Below are 20545 nucleotides of genomic sequence, written 5' to 3' on the forward strand. Positions count from 1 at the left end.
TACTCTTGGTGGGACAAGCAGATGTCTCACTAAATTACCAGCGTCGAGTTTTGGTCCTTTCTAAACTCACAAAAGACCCTAAACGTACAAATCAATTCTGGCAAAGCATGAAGATATCCTGCAAAAAACCAGGAACTCATTTATTTGGCGAGAAGTTTGAAAAAGTGATCACCAAAATTGCCAAGTCAAAAAAGAGAGCCAGAGAGCTAGCTAATGAGTTGGAAAACACAATCAGATATACCAACCCTCAAAAGAAGAGGAGGTTCTTCCAGATAAATACACAACCCTTTCGATAGGGGCCCCCAAGAGGTGGGTAACACTTCGGGGCCGTATTACCTTCAGCTCCAGTAGAAAGCAAGGCCAAAACCAACAATTCCTCTTCACTGGTCAGTTGTCTCAAAGCCAAAAACATGTCAACACCAGAAACAAAAACGGAATCGGTGTCTAAGATACCATTAGAAAGCAATGTACATCCAGTAATAAAAAGTTGCATTTGTCAGTAAAGACCCCAAAAAGTCTACCTCGGGCAGGCCGGTTGAAAGAGTTTGTCGAAAACTGGCAAAAAATAACAAAAGATCCTCAAATTATTTCAACAGTCAAGGGACATCGAATATAGTTTTCTTCACTACCATATCAAACTCGCACTCCAAGAGTACCAACATTCTCAAAAGTGGAGTGTGTCCGCATAGACAAAGAGATAGTAGACATGCTGGAAAAAGGGCAATCGAGCAAACAGGCCAGGAAAGCGGAGACTATATAAGTCATATTTTTCTTGTTCAAAAAAGACGGCGGGAATTGCCCGGTAATCAATCTGAAACCTCTGAACAGTTATGTCGCCTATCACCATTTCAAAATGGAAGGTTTTGTACATGCTGTAAGATCTCCTCAAAGAAGGGGACTGGATGTCCAAAATCGATTTGAAAGACGCATACTTTCGTATTCCAATAGCAGAAAGCCAAAGAAAATACCTAAAGTTCATTTGGGGAGGAAAATTCTTCCAATTCACTTGTCTCCCATTCGGCTTGGTTATAACTCCAAGAGTTTTCACGAAACTGATGAAACCAGTTATTGCAACATTGCGTCGGTTGGGTTTGAGATAGATAATATATCTGGACGATATCCTGCTGTTGAACCAGTCAAAGGAACACCTAGAAAAAGACAGAGACACCCTGATATTTCTCCTTCAAAACCTGGGGTTCATGATAAATTGGAAGAAATCCCAACTGGTTCCAACTCGACATTTGGAGTTCTTGGGTTTCCAAATAGATTCAGTTTCAAGGATCATGTCACTCTCTCAGTGGAAAATGAACCGAATATGAATCACTCTGCCAAACTAATTCACAAACAGACTGTATCAGTCAGAGAGTTAGCCAGTTTGATTGGCAAGATGACTGCATCAATGGTGGCAGTAGTTCCTGTTCCCCTTCAATGCAGATATCTCCAAAAGGCAAAAAAAAAGCCCTGATAAACCAAAACTCGTACGAAGCAAAAGTGACACTGACCTCAGGTTGCAAGGAGGAATTACAGTGGTGGATCGAACATCTCAGAGACAACAATGGCAAAACACTTATCACTCCCTTTCCGGACATGACAATCGAATCAGATGCCTCACTGATGGTTGGGGAGCAACATGCCAGGGAAAGAGAACAGCGGGAGCATCGTCTTCAGCAGAGAAATCCATGCACATAAATGCATTGGAGTTGACAGCAGCGTTTCTTGCTCTAAAAACATTCACGAAAGGGAAAACCAATATTCATGTACACCTAAAACTGGACAATCGAGCAGCTGTGGCCCATGTGATAAGAATGGGGGTACAAAAGTCTCCCACAATGGTCCATTTGTCAAAGGAAATGTGGCAATACAGCCTGGCTCACAAAATTTACCTAACGACAGAATATCTCCCAGGGGTGAACAGTGTCATAGCAGACTGGGAATATCGTCATGTAACAGATTCCAGCGACTGGCAACTGGATCCATTGATTTTCCAATTGATAAACAAACAAATGGGAAACCTGGAAGTGGATCTATTTGCATCCAGAATAAATCATTAACTCGAGAAATACATATCGTGGCGACCAGATCCAGGACCTATGGACACAGATGCGCTACAGATCAGTTTGGGGCACATGAAGGTATGTGCCTTCCCACCATTCACTCTAATAGCGAGATGCCTATCCAAAATTCGGAAGAGCAGAGCACGATCATCATGGTAACCCCAACATGGCACACTCAACCTTGGTTCCCCTGATCATGGAAATGTCAATAGACTTCCCCATTCTCCTACCAACATTCAAGGGACTCCTCATCTCACCACTCCAACAAGTCCATCCTCTCCTGGAAACAGGCTCCTTACAGTTAACGGCCTTGAGGGTTTCAGGAAATCACTTGTTACAGATGGAATTTCAAAAGAAACTGCCGAACTTATGTCACACACATGGCGTGACGGAACATCAAGCTCCTATAACTCCTCCTGGAGAAAATGGAGTAGTTGGTGTGGTGAACAACAAATTAATGCATTTCAGGTCACTTTGCGCAATATCTTGAATTTCCTCATAACTCTGTACAATGAATGCTATGAGTATAGAACAATTAATACTTACAGATCAACTATATCAGCATTCCATCCAACCATTGATGGTTTCAGAGTGGGACAACACCAAAGGCCAAAAGCCAAGGTGTATCACTGGATGATATCCAGAGCCAATTGGTCTAAGCCATCTCCTTTCAGAAGGTTCTACTTAAGGGAAGTTAAACAACACAAGTCCAACAAGCCTACACCAGGCTTTGTGGAAGGTGTTTTGCAACTAGCAAATGAGCTTTGAACATGCATAGGTTATATCTTAACGAGGTTTTGTGAGATGGAATTGGAGATTTCATAAGCACACCAAAGGTGTGTGAAATGGAATCATAATTCCATGAACAAAACCGAGTTAAGATATAATTTCCCACCCTTTCCCTCCCATGAGGGGTTTTGTTGGTGGAGTCTAGGAGTGACCATAGTTGTTTAATATAATTCTCTTCAGACCCTGACTTAACAGTGGTATGGAGGCTGAAGTTGTGTTTGGCATTCACAAGATGCTACACCATTTAGACAGAACTGACAATCATATTGATGTTGTGCAGTTACTGTTAAGACTGTTATACTGTGTTATTGTCATTTGTTATGAGATACTGTTTGAAAAGTTTGTATCTGATGTAGTTGACAAAAGTAAGAGTTGGGGGGAAAAAAGGGAAATGTAACTGACTTGGATTAATCGTGCATCATTTTGTCGAAGGATGAATGCTTCTGAGCATGTGCAGTTGTTTGCTTTGAATGGCTGAACGTTGAGGGCGCTTGTCATTTCTGGGGAAATGCATAGGTTATATCTTAACTTGGTTTTGTTCATGGAATTATGATTCCATTTCACACACCTGTGGTGTGCTTATGAAATCTCCAATTACATCTTCTGTTTCAAGAGATGAACATCTATGCTTATAGTGGATTACCTAATATCTTTCTGTACAACGTAAAGAACCATCCGGCATGCAAGTGGCATTGTTCTCAAAATTGCAAGGAAAGTAAAAAGTTTTCCAAAGAAAGTTCTCAAAAAACAGAGAAGAATTAATTTTGTACGCGTTCCTCTAGGGCATTCTGTAAATTCAGAAGATATCGTAAACTACAAGTTTATGTCTGAGTCGAAGTATATTACTTGATATTGCAGATGCAGCAACTTAAAGGAATATTCAAAACTAGTGCCCTATGTCTATATGTGAATTTAATACGAATCGATGCAGTGAAATGGCCATGTAACTCATCAGGACAAACAAAGCCCATTCGGATTTTTTTATAAACATGGCTTCAAGAAAATATAACAAACTGATAAAATAATGACACTCTATCTCTAGCTTTATTTAGAATATCAAACTTTCAAACAAACTAAATAAATTAATATTCCAAGACATCGCTCATTTTGTCAAGTGCTATTTACAAAGGCAATCTTTCAATTACTGAATTATGTTTCGCACCTGATAATACGATAAAAACAGTAACATCGGTTTGCTTGCAAAGACATCCAAATTATTAGTTCAATTGATAGGATTACACAATTCAATTGCACATTCTCACTGACCGGCCTCTTAACTATAATATATGTGAATCCTTCAACCTTATTAAACTAAGAAAAAAATTATCAGCTGCTTTGTAAGAAATATTGGTCAATTCACTTTACGATACAAGTGGTATTGCATTAAAAACGGCATTTCGTCGAGGTAGAGACGAAAGTCGATTAAAAAAATACCAACAGCATAATAACTTCATGTATTCCGAGCTGTGTCTCCGTCCTTAAGCAGACGTTTACCGCGAGCCTAAAAAGCTCATAATTTTACACAGATACCGTTTTCATTGGAGTCTCAAGATTTCGATCTTCGGTCGTCGTTATCGCGGTTGTATGCCTGTTGTTCGTGTCTTTGTGCAGTTTGCTATGTACCCATCTAATTCTCCCATCATTATTGCAATTTCTTTGCAGTTCACGGAACAATTTGCTGCCATCGAATTACTCATTCTACGCTGTTCTTTCTTGGCTGCAACCGCTTTCTTAAATGTCCCCTAAATACAACCTTATATGGATACCATGTATGATCAAAATCCTGTCACACTGACGCCAATATCATTACCATGTTGTGGCCTTGTTTATGAGTTCTTGACTTATAGGTCACTTGGTGAAAGGTTACAAGGGTAAGAACTACATAATAATAACAAAGTTGTCATCAAGTTAATGACCTCTGTAACACCACTGACAGGAACACTAAAACACCACAATATGCTATCATATGTACCAAACCAGAGGAAGCTTCATTGTCGTAATATTCTGACCGCCTGAATGCTTGTTGCTGTAAGGAATGGACTCCACTGAAGGGCCTGTAAGGAAAGATTGATTTTGGATTTTTAACTCAAGGCAGAACATATAAAAGAGTAAACGAAAGAAAAAGGTATAAAAATCTAATGCAAGGTGTCTTAACCGATCGATACTCTTCAATGCAAGCTATGCTAATGTTAGAATCAATACATATGTTATCAAACATTACTTATGCGACAACTACATGCGAATAAATTAAGTAGGATTTTCAGAGTCGAGCAAGTAAATGTTACATTTAAAAGCTAATTGAAGAAAAGGCCTGATAAACATTGAAACTGATTGAAGAAAAGGCCTGATAATAAACACACGCATCCTCGTCAGATGGACTTGTTCAACTGATTGAAGATCACAACGAGATTGCATATATTCACCAGGAAAGTATTCGTTCACGACATTTGTATGGCCAAAATGACACTTTGCAGTTGTTTGTGCTTATCTGGTGTTTTGTTTGTGGACTGCATAAATTAGACAAATTACAATGTTAAGTAAATGCCCCCCAACCTTTAAAATTTTCCATCCTTGTAGCTGGAAACATATTTCACTAACTGGTCAGTAGTTGCAAAGAAGGTATTTCTTTTTGTAACTACAGGTGGATGATAATATACTTATATTGTTCAGAGAGCTTATATCTGATCGACAAAGGAGCTTGTACTCATCATGTGGGCACGCGTTGCATCGTTTTGCGACATTTTAGTATGGTTTGCACTGTTTAATTATCTTCCATTTAACTGAATAGGGCAACTTGGAAACGGTGAACTTATGTAATGCAGAAAGGGGAGAAAATTTAGCCACAAACTATTGTAGTATACTGGGCAATGGCTAATCTAAACCAAATTACTTAAAATGATTGTTGGCATTGATTACACATGTATCTATTGTCCATCAAATAGAAAATACATTTGGGCTATTGACTTAAAAAACATTTGCTTGTTACACTCACCACTTGTACTTAGTATTTGGAGTGTACACCTATCTACAATACATATTCAATGAAAAAAGTTTGGACACTGTAGGTAAACAGTGCATCTTAATGTATGAGACTTAATAAGCTTTAACCCCGCAAGTATGTATAAGGCGAAAACAATATTTAATTTTGAATTACGTAGTGAAGGGAAGGACATACAATGTAGTGAAAAGAAAACTAAATATACAAACTGAATATACAATGATATGGAAATGTTGTGTCACAGTCAAAAGTATCTGGTATGTGCCAAGAGGTTTATATCAAAATTGGACAGCATCATCCCGACCACAGTTTCTCTGATGGTTTGTTTCCTTCTGATTTTCTGACACGGTGATAGGTACAAAATATTATTTAGCTATTCACGATAGTTATACAACATAGCTTGCATTTTGTTCACAGTAGAACTGAGTTTTACATGTAAGATAACTTTCTCGCAAACTGTAAATTCTGGCTTCGGCAGCTCAAACGTCGCAATACTACATGATTTTAATATTATACGGAGTGGCTTGCATTGCAGTTGCACACATATACAATACGAAGTGACAGTCGATGTAATTCATAGTATGAGAGCCAAGCAATGTGATGTTGACAATTACATGCATGCCAGTGCACGATTTCAAGTAGCCACGAGAAAATTCTGATGGTCTTTTAGTGGAAATATATGTAACAACAGTGACACAAACAACATTTTAGTTATTGTGACCTTGCCAAAGTGCATTATCGGATCATGTATGATCTGATGATCATGCCAAATTGCAATGTCGGATTTTGCCGTGATTCTGAAGTGCGCGTGCTTCCTAAGTAAATCAGTCAAATATAAGCACACACTGTCTTTAGCCGTTTGGGTCAACAATGGTGTCAAAATCAATGCACAACTGACAAAATAACCAAAATTAAGCAATAGGAAACTAAAAGTTGTCGCTGTGTGGAAGGACAGTACATCACGCTAACTAGTTATGTGCGCATGCGCATACTGAGTGTGCCTTCGCTCTCACCCTGATCTGTACTACGGGCTGCTGATGGATTGCGTCGGTAGAACTTACAAGTTTGCCGCTAAAAGAAATGGCTTCGCTGGTACTGGGTGAGTACCGAGTACGGAGGCCATCATTCTTCAGTCAATTGAAGGAGCGTTTCATGCCAAAAAAAAATACAGGACAGCAACAAAAGTACCATCACTGTCAACTTCATATTTACAAGACATCATTAAATACAAGCTAAAAAGTTTAAAACGTCAAAAATCGGACCAGACTGAGAAACAAGATGGCGTCGGTTTGATTTTTCAAAGTCCTTGCAAAACAATGCTAACTTGTTATATGCACATGCGCGTATTAAGGGGAGAAACATTTGATTTCTGAGGGGGTATGGAGGAAGTGGGTATGGGAGCAATTCATTTCCCGAGTCAGAGTTACAGCAATTTTTTTTATTTTGACTGTCAGACCTGCATCATTTTTTTGAAATGGAGTAGCAGTGCAATTTTTCAAGTTTTACCCAGTGTTTCACATATCACAGGATGGTTCTATGTATTCATTTTACATTGCAACAAATTAAAACAAAATGGAAATTCTAGCTTTAAATTATACAATACTTTTCTGGCAAAATCAACTCTGATCAGTAACTGTGTCTGCTTTTCTTTAAAACAATTCCTTTTAAGTTCTCAGGGGAGACGTTATCTTTTGTGGTCAGAGAAACAAGGCTCACACGTTGTATTTCATTATATTTGTTGTTCCTCAACTTTTCATTGTCAACTTGTAATCTTTGTAACATATTTATATTGAGAGAACAATATATTGGTTTTACAACTAGTATATTGACTCCTGTCTTGTGTTTTAAATTTTCACAATTTACAGAAGTCAAATAGTTCCATCTAGATATTGCCTATGCCATTGAGATATTGCAACAGAAATCCTGATGTGAGTTCTTGGGTCAGAACAGGGAAAGGAAACATTGAGTGCACTGAGGTGTTAAGTAGTGCATGCTTATATCATAAGTGCTGGAAAAAAAGACATAAGAATTGCTTGTGGTAAAAACATTTGCGCCGCCTTTGGCAGCACGCCAGCAAAGAATACATGAGAATGAATTTCCAAAATTTTGCTCATTTCAAGTGCATGTGACAATTTTTATATTCTGTCTATTATGAGAACTTTTTTCTTCTCAAGCCATTACAGGCTTAATTTTTTTTTTGTATTTCACCTGGCGACAATTGTTTTTCTCAAAATCCTCCATACCCCCCCCCCGAAATCAAGTGGTTCTCCCCTAAGTGTGGCGCTGACCTATACGGGCCAGTGGATTGCTTCCATAGTAGAACTGGTATGCCAGTGATTATCGCCTAAGGAGGCCATCATTCTTCAGTCGATCAAAGGCACCTTTCGTACCAAAAAATACGCTAAAGCGGCAAAAGTACCATCACTGTCAACTTCATAACTACGAAACATATTCAAATACACACTGAAACGTTTACAACGTAAAAAATGTGACCAGACCGAGAAACAAGATGGCTGTCGAGAAACGTTATACAAAGATAGCTACTTCTTAATTCCTTGACAATGAAGACAGATTGTCATCTCTTCAGTTCCTTCCAATATCCTGTGTTTACACATAGTTTTAATTCTTTCTGACGTGTGACTCATCTCTAACCAATCAAAGTCAAAGACGCTTCTTACTTTCCCGCCAAAATCGGCTATATCACAGCCTGAATTAGCCACTTTACTTTAGTATATGTTTATGTACAGCTTAGTGTATATGTATGCGTATACTCAGAGCGCATCGCTCACCACTGGATCTGGTCGTCACTTATCCACCCACTGATACATTATGTTATTGTAGCAGTAGTTCATCGTAGCTGTAGTAATAAAGTTTGAAGAAATACAGTCGACGCCTCTGTCTCCATCACTTGAACTCAAAAGATCCTGCTTCACAAACAATCCCACACATTGTTTTTGTTGCCGAGACCAGGATGAGTTCAAAGAAAGAGGCAAAGTCGAAGTCAGATAAGGAAGAGGGAACCCCAGCTACGACCCTGAAGAGATCACGAGGAGTCTAAAGCGGTAGTAACAAACCAACTCAAGAAAGCCGAAACCACAATGTCTGCGTTTCAGGGCGACCCCGAACAACTGTTCATACTGGAGATGATACTGGCAAGAGTAGAGGAAACGTACGAAGAGATACAAAAACTCGACAGTTTGATCATCACTAACGCCGAAGATGGAGACATCGACAACATATCTTCCGACCTCCAGCAATTCAACGAAGAGACACATGAGAAGATATTCAGAATCAAGCGTTTCATCGGAGAGAAGGAAAAAAAACCCATCGAAGCAACTCCAAGTTCAACCTTCAGGCAAGCTCGCACACCGCCCGTCTCAGCACCTCACAAGACGGTAAGTCTACCAAAACTTCAACTACCTACGTTCAGTGGCGACGTTCATCAATGGATGACTTTCTACGATAGCTTCAAGTCCATGGTCGATAATGATACTGCGCTAGAACCCATTCAGAAATTTCATTATCTGCGCGGTCAATTAAAGGGCGAAGCCGCGAACGTAGTCGCTGGTTTGAGTATTTCGGACTCTAATTACCAACGCGCCATTAATGCGCTTAAAAAGCGTTACGGACAAAGACACAAAATAATCCACGCGCACATAGATTCGCTATTAACTATGCCGAAGCCAAATTACGATCGCACAAGTCTGAGAAATTCTACGATGATATAGAGAACCACATTCGCGAGCTAGAAAACCTCGACATTACTGTTGATAAATACGCTGTTATGTTAGAAAGGGCGATCTGGATAAAACTACCGAAAAAGATAATCGCTGTATTCAACGAACATTACGGAGACAAAAGCTGGGAAATCGACGAACTTCGCGACGCACTATGGAGACATATACTTTACGTGGACGAAGAAACCGAATCTACGGAAACGCCAATAGCTACGCGACCTTCTTCGCGAACGCCGAGACGAACGCAAAAGGCCGCCACGCCTCGAAGCCGAAAAAGCCGAAAACTTGCGCGTACTGCAAGGGACCACACTTCCACAACGACTGTACGGTAGTAACCGATCGAAGCAAACGCCACGAAATCGTTAAAAGGGATAATTGTGTTTCAACTGCCTCGGGAAACACAAAGTCGGAGATTGTAAATCGAAAGGGAAATGCTTTCGCTGCGGAAGAAAGCATCACACCTCGCTGTGTACCACGGAATCGAGTCACGCTACGACGGGACCAAGTCCCAACAATCAGGTTACGGACACTCAAACGCACGCTACGGGAAATAGAGGCGACGACAAGCCTACCTCATCTACTCAACCTGCACGCAGATTGGAGTAAATTTCGCGAGAACGGAGAGTAACTCGGGTAAACGGAAAATGGAGCCAGGCATACACAAAACTGCCGAAGTTCCAATCACTTACGGTCCAAATACAATCAACGCTACGGTATTGTTCGATGAAGGCTCGGACATTTCCTTCATTACACGGGATCTAGTAACGAAGCTAGATATGAAGCCACAAACCTCGGACGTATACGGATTAAAGAGATTCGGTGACAAAACTGCTAACGCCAGATCGTTTGAAATGGTAACATTCGCACTTCAGACACGCGACGGTCCGAAGTCAATGAGCGCGCTAATCGTTCCGGAGAAATCAATCAGCGTGAAAAACAAAATTTCACGTTCCGTATTGAATTTACCTCACATAAAGGGTTTAAAATTAGCGCACCCACCCTCTGACGCCGAATCATTCGAGATATCGCTATTAATCGGAACTGATTATTACTGGGACTTTATCGAAGATGATATTGTACAGGGACCAGGCCCGACCGCCGTACTTTCTAAATTCGGTGGATACTTATTGTCGGGACCCACTGGTACACGAAACGCGCCAAACGCCGACGCGACCACTCTACACATCGCTACGACTACAGTTGAAGAGGAAATGAAACTTCAAAACTACTGGGACTTGGAAACAATCGGAATAAGAGACCAAGTAAATGCCAAGGACACTAAGGTAAATGAATTTGAATTATATCGTGATAACCATTTACGAGTTGAAGACGGAAAATATGTTGCTAAGTTACATTGGAAGGTCAACCACCCGCCATTGCCGACCAATTATCATATACTGAAAAACGCACACTCTATGGTACGACGATTAACGCCAGATTTATTGAAAGTATACAATAACATCTTAATTGACCAACAGTCTCGCGACTTTATCGAGGAAGTCGACGACGATGATAAAGCAAACGGACATTATCTTCCCCATCGCTCAGTAAAGAAAGACTCGACGACTACACCCATTCGTGTTGTATATGATTGCAGCTGCAGACAATCAGATTCACCTAGTCTAAATGACTGTTTACAGACTGGACCGCCACTTCTTAATGATCTCTCATCAATTCTACTCAGATTTCGAGTGCATGACATCGCGCTCAGCAGTGACATCGAGAAAGCATTTCTCAATGTACGTCTTGACGAAAATGACCGGAAATTCACAAAATTCCTCTGGTTATCTGACCCAAGCGACCCTGAGAGCCCGTTCAAAGTTTATCGTTTTAAAACCGTTCTCTTTGGCGCGGTCTGTTCACCCTTCATATTGAACGCAGTCGTCAAAACACACTTGGAGTCAAACAATAACACTCCAATCGCCGCTGATCTTAAAGATAATATCTATGTTGATAATGTCATCTCTGGTGTTAACAATACTACGGAAGCTACGAAATACTACACTGACGCAAACTCTCTCATGAAATCCGCTGGATTAACCTTCGCTCGTGGTCATCGAACAATGATGAAATACGCAAATTAGCCGCTAAGGACAAAACGCTGGAAATGAACACCAACGTGGGTGTTCTCGGAATGCGCTGGTTAACGGACTCTGATCAACTCGCTTACGCTAAGAAAAAGGATGTGAAGAAATCGGACTATCTCGCGACAAAGCGCGAAGTCACACAAGTAACTGCAAGTTTATTTGACCCCCTCGGATACCTTTCACCCGTTCAAGTGAAAGCAAAGACATTTATTCAAGATATATGGAAGAGAAATTTAGATTTGGACGAACCACTAGAAACCGACCTCGCAAATCGATGGAAACACATAGTATCGGACTTCAACGCGAGCACCGAAATCAAGATCGACCGTCGTTATTTCGCCGAGAATACGAGCGCCGATCATGAACTACACGTATTCGCAGATGCCAGCTGTAAAGCTTACGGTGCGGCCGCATACCTTCGCCGCGGTGACAAAACGTCTTTGGTCATGGCAAAAACACGCGTCGCTCCAATCAAGGAATTATCACTGCCCTGCCTCGAACTTATGGCAGCATTAGTCGGTTCTAGACTACTACGCTTCGTTCAGGACGCTTTGCAAGACAAAGTCAATATCACAGATCGTACGCTGTGGTCGGACAATCAATGCGTTATACATTGGATAACACGAAGAGACAAGAAACTTCCGGTTTTCGTTGCAAATCGAGTCAAAGAAATTAGAAATGTGCCATGCACGATCAAATATTGTCCAACCAAGGACAATCCAGCCGATTTATTGACACGTGGAATCTCAACCCGTGAGTTAGAGAAATCCAATCTCTGGTGGCAAGGCCCACCCTGGCTAAAACAAGGTGATTGGCCTATCTGTCCCGTGTTTGACAGCTCAACATATCATGTATCTACTGAGGAGGATGTCGGTACCCTCAGTGAGGATTACAATAAGCCTAGTGATGACAGAAGCAAACCTTCTGTAAACGGAATTCAATTAATCATAGACGTCAACAGATATAGCGGTCTCACAAAGTTACTTCGCGTAACCGCATTAGTCCTGCGTTTTATCTCAAACCTAAAACAAAAGGCATCTCGCAAAACCGGACTGTTAACCGCTGACGAACTCAATCGCGCTGAGATAGAGTGGATTAAAGATGTACAAAGACAAGAATTCGCCGACATCGCAAAGAAAATACGCGATAACAAGAAGAAGACGTTGCTAAGCAGACAACTCGGACTGTTTACCGATAAAGACGGCATTCTACGTTGTGGGGGGAGGCTACACAATGCTCCCCTGGACTTTGTGACAAAGTTCCCAATTCTACTACCCCCAGCTCATCGGTTCACCGATCTCGTGATTTTGAACGCACACGCACGCGCACTTCACTCTGGATTACAGACAACGGTAACCTACATTCGACGACGCTTCTGGATAGCCAAGATTCGCCAGACCGTGAAAAATTGCTAAGAAAATGCGTCACCTGTCGGAAAACGAGCGGCAAACCTTATCAAATACCGATACAAGCTCCGCTGCAATCGTATCGCGTAAACGACGCCCCTCCCTTCGCATTACTGGAGTGGATTTCACCGGAGCACTATTCGTTAAATCGCCTAACGGTAAGGAAACAAAAGCCTACATATGTTTATTCACCTGTGCCGTGACTCGCGCCGTTCACCTCGAACTGGTACCTGATCTATCTACGGGATCATTTCTACTCGCCTTCCGACGATTCGCAGCAAGACGCTCGCTACCCTCGAAGATGATTTCGGACAACGCCTCTACTTATTTATCCGCCGCGGATGAAATACGGAAATTATTCTACGCGCCAGATGTGAAACGCTATTAGCTAATCGACGTGTACAATGGTCCTTCATACCTAAACGCGCCCCTTGGTTCGGAGGTTTCTGGGAGCGCATGATCGGACTGACTAAAAACGCGATAAAGAAAGTGCTCGGTCGCGCCTTCGTTACATTCGACGAATTGAACACTATTGTTACAGAGATTGAAACCATGTTGAATGACCGACCTCTCACCTACTGTACACGGATTCTGAAGACACGACGCCCCTGTCACCGTCTCACCTTCTGCAGGGACGGCCACTTACAGGCGTGCCACACCCACTATACGACGACGACGAACTTTCGGACCCAACCTATGGAAATAGCAGCAGCTTGAACAAACGGTACGTACGCATTGCTCAATTACAAGAACAATTCTGGCGTCGATGGTCTCAGAATATCTACCTGCTTTACGTGAACATCACAATTGAACGGAACTACCAACAATGTAATCAAGGTCGGAGATGTTGTTCTAGTTCACAGTGACACTGAACGACGAATGCATTGGCCATTAGCCATCGTGGAGAAATTAAACTACGGAAAAGATGGAATGATACGATCTGCGGAAATCAAGACTACGACCGGACTCACTAATCGTCCTATTGTGAAACTTTATCCCCTCGAAGTGAAGGCAGACACTTCTACATTGTTACCAAGCAGCAACAATGACACGGACACAATTCTGCCTGACACTAGTAAAGGTCAACGACGTTCTACACGTACAGCAGCAGCCATTGCACGTTGTAGGATACAAGACCTGAACACTATGTGAACTCTATATATCGGACAATATATATCGGACACTATTTAATGGACCCTATATACTCATATATACTCACCATATGATATCTAGTCATTTTACTCAGTATTTCGATTACTTTCAATTTTTGCATTTTTCTCGAGTTTTGGTTTACGATGATTTTTCGAATTTTAGACTTGATACCTTTTCTGTCGGGCGGGAGAATGTCGAGAAACGTTATACAAAGATAGCTACTTCTTAATTCCTTGACAATGAAGACAGATTGTCATCTCTTCAGTTCCTTCCAATATCCTGTGTTTACACATAGTTTTAATTCTTTCTGACGTGTGACTCATCTCTAACCAATCAAAGTCAAAGACGCTTCTTACTTTCCCGCCAAAATCGGCTATATCACAGCCTGAATTAGCCACTTTACTTTAGTATATGTTTATGTACAGCTTAGTGTATATGTATGCGTATACTCAGAGCGCATCGCTCACCACTGGATCTGGTCGTCACTTATCCACCCACTGATACATTATGTTATTGTAGCAGTAGTTCATCGTAGCTGTAGTAATAAAGTTTGAAGAAATACAGTCGACGCCTCTGTCTCCATCACTTGAACTCAAAAGATCCTGCTTCGTAAACAATCCCACACATTGTTTTTGGTGCCGAGACCAGGATGAGTTCAAAGAAGAAAGCAAAGTCGAAGTCAGCGCAAGCAGAGGAAATGGCTACCCCAGCTACGACCAACCTGAAGAGGACACGAGGAGTCTACCGCGGAATAGTGACGAACCAACTCAAGAAAGCCGAAACCACAATGTCTGCGTTTCAGGGCGACCCCGAACAACTGTTCATACTGGAGATGATACTGGCAAGAGTAGAGGAAACGTACGAAGAGATACAAAAACTCGACAGTTCGATCATCACTAACGCCGAAGATGGAGACATCGACAACATATCTGCCGACCTCCAGCAATACAACGAAGAGACACACGAGAAGATATTCAGAATCAAGCGTTTCATCGGAGAGAAGGAAAATAAACCCATCGAAGCAACCCCAAGTTCAACCTTCAGGCAAGCTCGCACACCGCCCGTCTCAGCACCTCACAAGACGGTAAGTCTACCAAAACTTCAACTACCTACGTTCAGTGGCGACGTTCATCAATGGATGACTTTCTACGATAGCTTCAAGTCCATGGTCGATAATGATACTGCGCTAGAACCCATTCAGAAATTTCATTATCTGCGCGGTCAATTAAAGGGCGAAGCCGCGAACGTAGTCGCTGGTTTGAGTATTTCGGACTCTAATTACCAACGCGCCATTAATGCGCTTAAAAAGCGTTACGGACAAAGACACAAAATAATCCACGCGCACATAGATTCGCTATTAACTATGCCGAAGCCAAATTACGATCGCACAAGTCTGAGAAAATTCTACGATGATATAGAGAACCACATTCGCGAGCTAGAAAACCTCGACATTACTGTTGATAAATACGCTGTTATGTTAGAAAGGGCGATCTGGATAAAACTACCGAAAAAGATAATCGCTGTATTCAACGAACATTACGGAGACAAAAGCTGGGAAATCGACGAACTTCGCGACGCACTATGGAGACATATACTTTACGTGGACGAAGAAACCGAATCTACGGAAACGCCAATAGCTACCGCGACCTTCTCGCGAACGCCGAGACGAACGCAAAAGGCCGCCACGCCTCGAAGCCGAAAAAGCTGAAAACTTGCGCGTACTGCAAGGGACCACACTTCCACAACGACTGTACGGTAGTAACCGATCGAAGCAAACGCCACGAAATCGTTAAAAGGGATAAAATGTGGTTCAACTCCCTCGGGAAACACAAAGTCAGAGATTGTAAATCAAAAGGGAAATGCTTCCACAGCAGAAGGAAGCATCACACCTCACAGTGTACCACAGAATCAAGTCACGCTACGACAGCATTGGGACCAAGTCCCAACAATCAGGTTACGGACACTCAAACGCACGCTACGGGAAATAGAGGCGACGACAAGCCTACCTCATCTACTCAACCTGCCACGCAGATTGGAGTAAATTTCGCGAGAACGGAGAGTAACTCGGGTAAACGGAAAATGGAGCCAGGCATACACAAAACTGCCGAAGTTCCAATCACTTACGGTCCAAATACAATCAACGCTACGGTATTGTTCGATGAAGGCTCGGACATTTCCTTCATTACACGGGATCTAGTAACGAAGCTAGATATGAAGCCACAAACCTCGGACGTATACGGATTAAAGAGATTCGGTGACAAAACTGCTAACGCCAGATCGTTTGAAATGGTAACATTCGCACTTCAGACACGCGACGGTCCGAAGTCAATGAGCGCGCTAATCGTTCCGGAGAAATCAATCAGCGTGAAAAACAAAATTTCACGTTCCGTATTGAATTTACCTCACATAAAGGGTTTAAAATTAGCGCACCCACCCTCTGACGCCGAATCATTCGAGATATCGCTATTAATCGGAACTGATTATTACTGGGACTTTATCGAAGATGACATTGTAAGGGGACCAGGCCCGACCGCCGTACTTTCTAAATTCGGTGGATACTTATTGTCGGGACGCACTGGTATACGAAACGCGCCAAACGCCGACGCGACCACTCTACACATCGCTACGACTACAGTTGAAGAGGAAATGAAACTTCAAAACTACTGGGACTTGGAAACAATCGGAATAAGAGACCAAGTAAACGCCAAGGACACTGAGGTAAGCGAATTCGAATTATATCGTGATACGCATTACGAGTTGAAGACGGAAAATACGTTGCTAAGTTACCATGGAAGGTCGACCACCCGCCATTGCCGACCAATTATCATATTACTGAAAAACGCACACGCTATGGTGCGTCGGTTAACGCCCGATTTATTGAAAGTATACAACAACATCTTAATTGACCAACAGTCTCGCGACTTTATCGAGGAAGTCGACGACGATGATAAAGCAAACGGACATTATCTTCCCCATCGCTCAGTAAAGAAAGACTCGACGACTACACCCATTCGTGTTGTATATGATTGCAGCTGCAGACAATCAGATTCACCTAGTCTAAATGACTGTTTACAGACTGGACCGCCACTTCTTAATGATCTCTCATCAATTCTACTCAGATTTCGAGTGCATGACATCGCGCTCAGCAGTGACATCGAGAAAGCATTTCTCAATGTACGTCTTGACGAAAATGACCGGAAATTCACAAAATTCCTCTGGTTATCTGACCCAAGCGACCCTGAGAGCCCGTTCAAAGTTTATCGTTTTAAAACCGTTCTCTTTGGCGCGGTCTGTTCACCCTTCATATTGAATGCAGTCGTCAAAACACACTTGGAGTCAAACAATAACACTCCAATCGCCGCTGATCTTAAAGATAATATCTATGTTGATAATGTCATCTCTGGTGTTAACAATACTACGGAAGCTACGAAATACTACACTGACGCAAACTCTCTCATGAAATCCGCTGGATTTAACCTTCGCTCGTGGTCATCGAACAATGATGAAATACGCAAATTAGCCGCTAAGGACAAAACGCTGGAAATGAACACCAACGTGGGTGTTCTCGGAATGCGCTGGTTAACGGACTCTGATCAACTCGCTTACGCTAAGAAAAAGGATGTGAAGAAATCGGACTATCTCGCGACAAAGCGCGAAGTCACACAAGTAACCGCAAGTTTATTTGACCCCCTCGGATACCTTTCACCCGTTCAAGTGAAAGCAAAGACATTTATTCAAGACATATGGAAGAGAAATTTAGATTGGGACGAACCACTAGAAACCGACCTCGCAAATCGATGGAAACACATAGTATCGGACTTCAACGCGAGCACCGAAATCAAGATCGACCGTCGTTATTTCGCCGAGAATACGAGCGCCGATCATGAACTACACGTATTCGCAGATGCCAGCTGTAAAGCTTACGGTGCGGCCGCATACCTTCGCTGCGGTGACCAAACGTCTTTGGTCATGGCAAAAACACGCGTCGCTCCAATCAAGGATTATCACTGCCCTGCCTCGAACTTATGGCAGCATTAGTCGGTTCTAGACTACTACGCTTCGTTCAGGACGCTTTGCAAGACAAGGTCAATATCACAGATCGTACGCTGTGGTCGGACAATCAATGCGTTATACATTGGATAACACGAAGAGACAAGAAACTTCCGGTATTCGTTGAAAATTGCGTGAAAAAAATAGAAACGGGCATGCACGATCAAATAATGTCTAACCAAGGACAATCCAGCCGATTTATTGACACATGGAATCTAATCCCGTGAGTAAGAGAAATTCAATCTCTGGTGGCAAGGCCCCTGGCTACAAGGTGATTGGCCTGTGTGTCCCGTGTTTGACAGCTCAACATATCACGTATCTACTGAGGAGGATGTCGGTACCCTCAGTGAGGATTACAATAAGCCTAGTGATGACAGAAGCAAACCTTCTGTGAACGGAATTCAATTAATCATAGACGTCAACAGATATAGCGGTCTCACTAAGTTACTTCGCGTAACCGCATTAGTCCTGCGTTTTATCTCAACCTAAAACAAAAGGCATCTCGCAAAACCGGACTGATAACCGCTGACGAACTCAATCGCGCTGAGATAGAGTGGATTAAAGATGTACAAAGACAAGAATTCGCCGACATCGCAAAGAAAATACGCGATAACAAGAAGAAGACGTTGCTAAGCAGACAACTCGGACTGTTTACCGATAAAGACGGCATTCTATGTTGTGGGGGAGGCTACACAATGCGTCCCTTGACTTTGTGACAAAGTTCCCAATTCTACTACCCCCAGCTCATCGGTTCACCGATCTCGTGATTCTGAACGCACACGCACGCGCGCTTCACTCTGGATTACAGACAACGGTAACCTACATTCGACGACGCTTCTGGATAGCCAAGATTCGCCAGACCGTGAAAAAATTGCTAAGAAAATGCGTCACCTGTCGGAAAACGAGCGGCAAACCTTATCAAATACCGATACAAGCTCCGCTGCAATCGTATCGCGTAAACGACGCCCCTCCCTTCGCAATTACTGGAGTGGATTTCACCGGAGCGCTATTCGTTAAATCGCCTAACGGTAAGGAAACAAAAGCCTACATATGTTTGTTCACCTGTGCCGTGACTCGCGCCGTTCACCTCGAACTGGTACCTGATCTATCTACGGGATCATTTCTACTCGCCTTCCGACGATTCGCAGCAAGACGCTCGCTACCCTCGAAGATGATTTCGGACAACGCCTCTACTTATTTATCCGCCGCGGATGAAATACGGAAATTATTCTACGCGCCAGATGTGAAACGCTATTTAGCTAATCGACGTGTACAATGGTCCTTCATACCTAAACGCGCCCCTTGGTTCGGAGGTTTCTGGGAGCGCATGATAGGACTGACTAAAAACGGTATAAAGAAAGTGCTCGGTCGCGCCTTCGTTACATTCGACGAATTAAACACTATCGTTACAGAGATTGAAATCATGTTGAACGACCGACCTCTCACCTATTTGTACACGGATTCTGAAGACACGACGCCCCTATCACCGTCTCACCTTCTGCAGGGACGGCCACTTACAGGCGTGCCACACCCACTATACGACGACGACGAACTTTCGGACCCAACCTATGGAAATAGCAGCAGCTTGAACAAACGGTACGTACGCATTGCTCAATTACAAGAACAATTCTGGCGTCGATGGATTTCAGAATATCTACCTGCTTTACGTGAACATCACAAATTGAACGGAACTACCAACAATGTAATCAAGGTCGGAGATGTTGTTCTAGTTCACAGTGACACTGAACGACGAATGCATTGGCCATTAGCCATCGTGGAGAAATTAAACTACGGAAAGGATGGAATGATACGATCTGCGGAAATCAAGACTACGACCGGACTCACTAATCGTCCTATTGTGAAACTTTATCCCCTTGAAGTGAAGGCAGACACTTCTACATTGTTACCAAGCAGCAACAATGACACGGACACAATTCTGCCTGACACTAGTAAAGGTCAACGACGTTCTACACGTACAGCAGCAGCCATTGCACGTTGTAGGATACAAGACCAGAACACTATGTGAACTCTATATATCGGACAATATATATTGGACACTATTTAATGGATCCTATATACTCATATATACTCACCATATGATATCTAGGCATTTTACTCAGTATTTCGATTACTTTCAATTTTTGCATTTTTCTCGAGTTTTGGTTTACGATGATTTTTCGAATTTTAGACTTGATACCTTTTCTGTCGGGCGGGAGAATGTCGAGAAACGTTATACAAAGATAGCTACTTCTTAATTCCTTGACAATGAAGA

The 20545-nt window shown here is 42.4% G+C and overlaps 5 protein-coding genes across 5 annotated transcripts; all 5 read left to right on the forward strand.

Moving 5' to 3' along the window:
• Nucleotides 1–8939: 8939 nt before the first annotated feature.
• On the forward strand, nucleotides 8940–11662 carry LOC139124707 (uncharacterized). The gene is made up of 3 exons (XM_070690825.1): nucleotides 8940–9236; nucleotides 10556–10861; nucleotides 11057–11662. The coding sequence occupies exons 1-3, from the start codon at nucleotides 8940–8942 to the stop codon at nucleotides 11660–11662; spliced, it is 1209 nt and encodes a 402-aa protein (XP_070546926.1).
• A 50-nt stretch (nucleotides 11663–11712) lies between these two features.
• On the forward strand, nucleotides 11713–13080 carry LOC139124708 (uncharacterized). The gene has a single exon (XM_070690826.1). The coding sequence runs from the start codon at nucleotides 11713–11715 to the stop codon at nucleotides 13078–13080; it is 1368 nt and encodes a 455-aa protein (XP_070546927.1).
• A 1792-nt stretch (nucleotides 13081–14872) lies between these two features.
• Nucleotides 14873–15931, forward strand: LOC139124710 (uncharacterized). Its single transcript, XM_070690827.1, has one exon. The coding sequence runs from the start codon at nucleotides 14873–14875 to the stop codon at nucleotides 15929–15931; it is 1059 nt and encodes a 352-aa protein (XP_070546928.1).
• A 95-nt stretch (nucleotides 15932–16026) lies between these two features.
• LOC139124711 (uncharacterized) lies at nucleotides 16027–18261 on the forward strand. The gene has a single exon (XM_070690828.1). It carries the CDS (start codon nucleotides 16027–16029, stop codon nucleotides 18259–18261), a length of 2235 nt encoding a protein of 744 aa, XP_070546929.1.
• Nucleotides 18262–19444: 1183 nt separating this feature from the next.
• On the forward strand, nucleotides 19445–20299 carry LOC139124712 (uncharacterized). The gene has a single exon (XM_070690829.1). It carries the CDS (start codon nucleotides 19445–19447, stop codon nucleotides 20297–20299), a length of 855 nt encoding a protein of 284 aa, XP_070546930.1.
• The last annotated feature ends 246 nt before the right edge of the window (nucleotides 20300–20545 follow it).

This window comes from Ptychodera flava, assembly GCF_041260155.1.
Source record: "Ptychodera flava strain L36383 chromosome 23 unlocalized genomic scaffold, AS_Pfla_20210202 Scaffold_24__1_contigs__length_23054250_pilon, whole genome shotgun sequence".
NCBI classification, from domain to species: Eukaryota; Metazoa; Hemichordata; class Enteropneusta; family Ptychoderidae; genus Ptychodera; species Ptychodera flava.

Coding starts and splice junctions, on each gene's coding strand:
- LOC139124711 (XM_070690828.1), top strand. CDS start 16,027: ATGTGGTTCAACTCCCTCGGGAAACACAAAGTCAGAGATTGTAAATCA.
- LOC139124708 (XM_070690826.1), top strand. CDS start 11,713: ATGCGCTGGTTAACGGACTCTGATCAACTCGCTTACGCTAAGAAAAAG.
- LOC139124712 (XM_070690829.1), top strand. CDS start 19,445: ATGATTTCGGACAACGCCTCTACTTATTTATCCGCCGCGGATGAAATA.
- LOC139124707 (XM_070690825.1), top strand. CDS start 8,940: ATGTCTGCGTTTCAGGGCGACCCCGAACAACTGTTCATACTGGAGATG. Junction 9,237..10,555: donor TCTCAGCACCTCACAAGACG/GTAAGTCTACCA, acceptor CCTCACATAAAG/GGTTTAAAATTAGCGCACCC. Junction 10,862..11,056: donor TAAATGCCAAGGACACTAAG/GTAAATGAATTT, acceptor ATTGACCAACAG/TCTCGCGACTTTATCGAGGA.
- LOC139124710 (XM_070690827.1), top strand. CDS start 14,873: ATGAGTTCAAAGAAGAAAGCAAAGTCGAAGTCAGCGCAAGCAGAGGAA.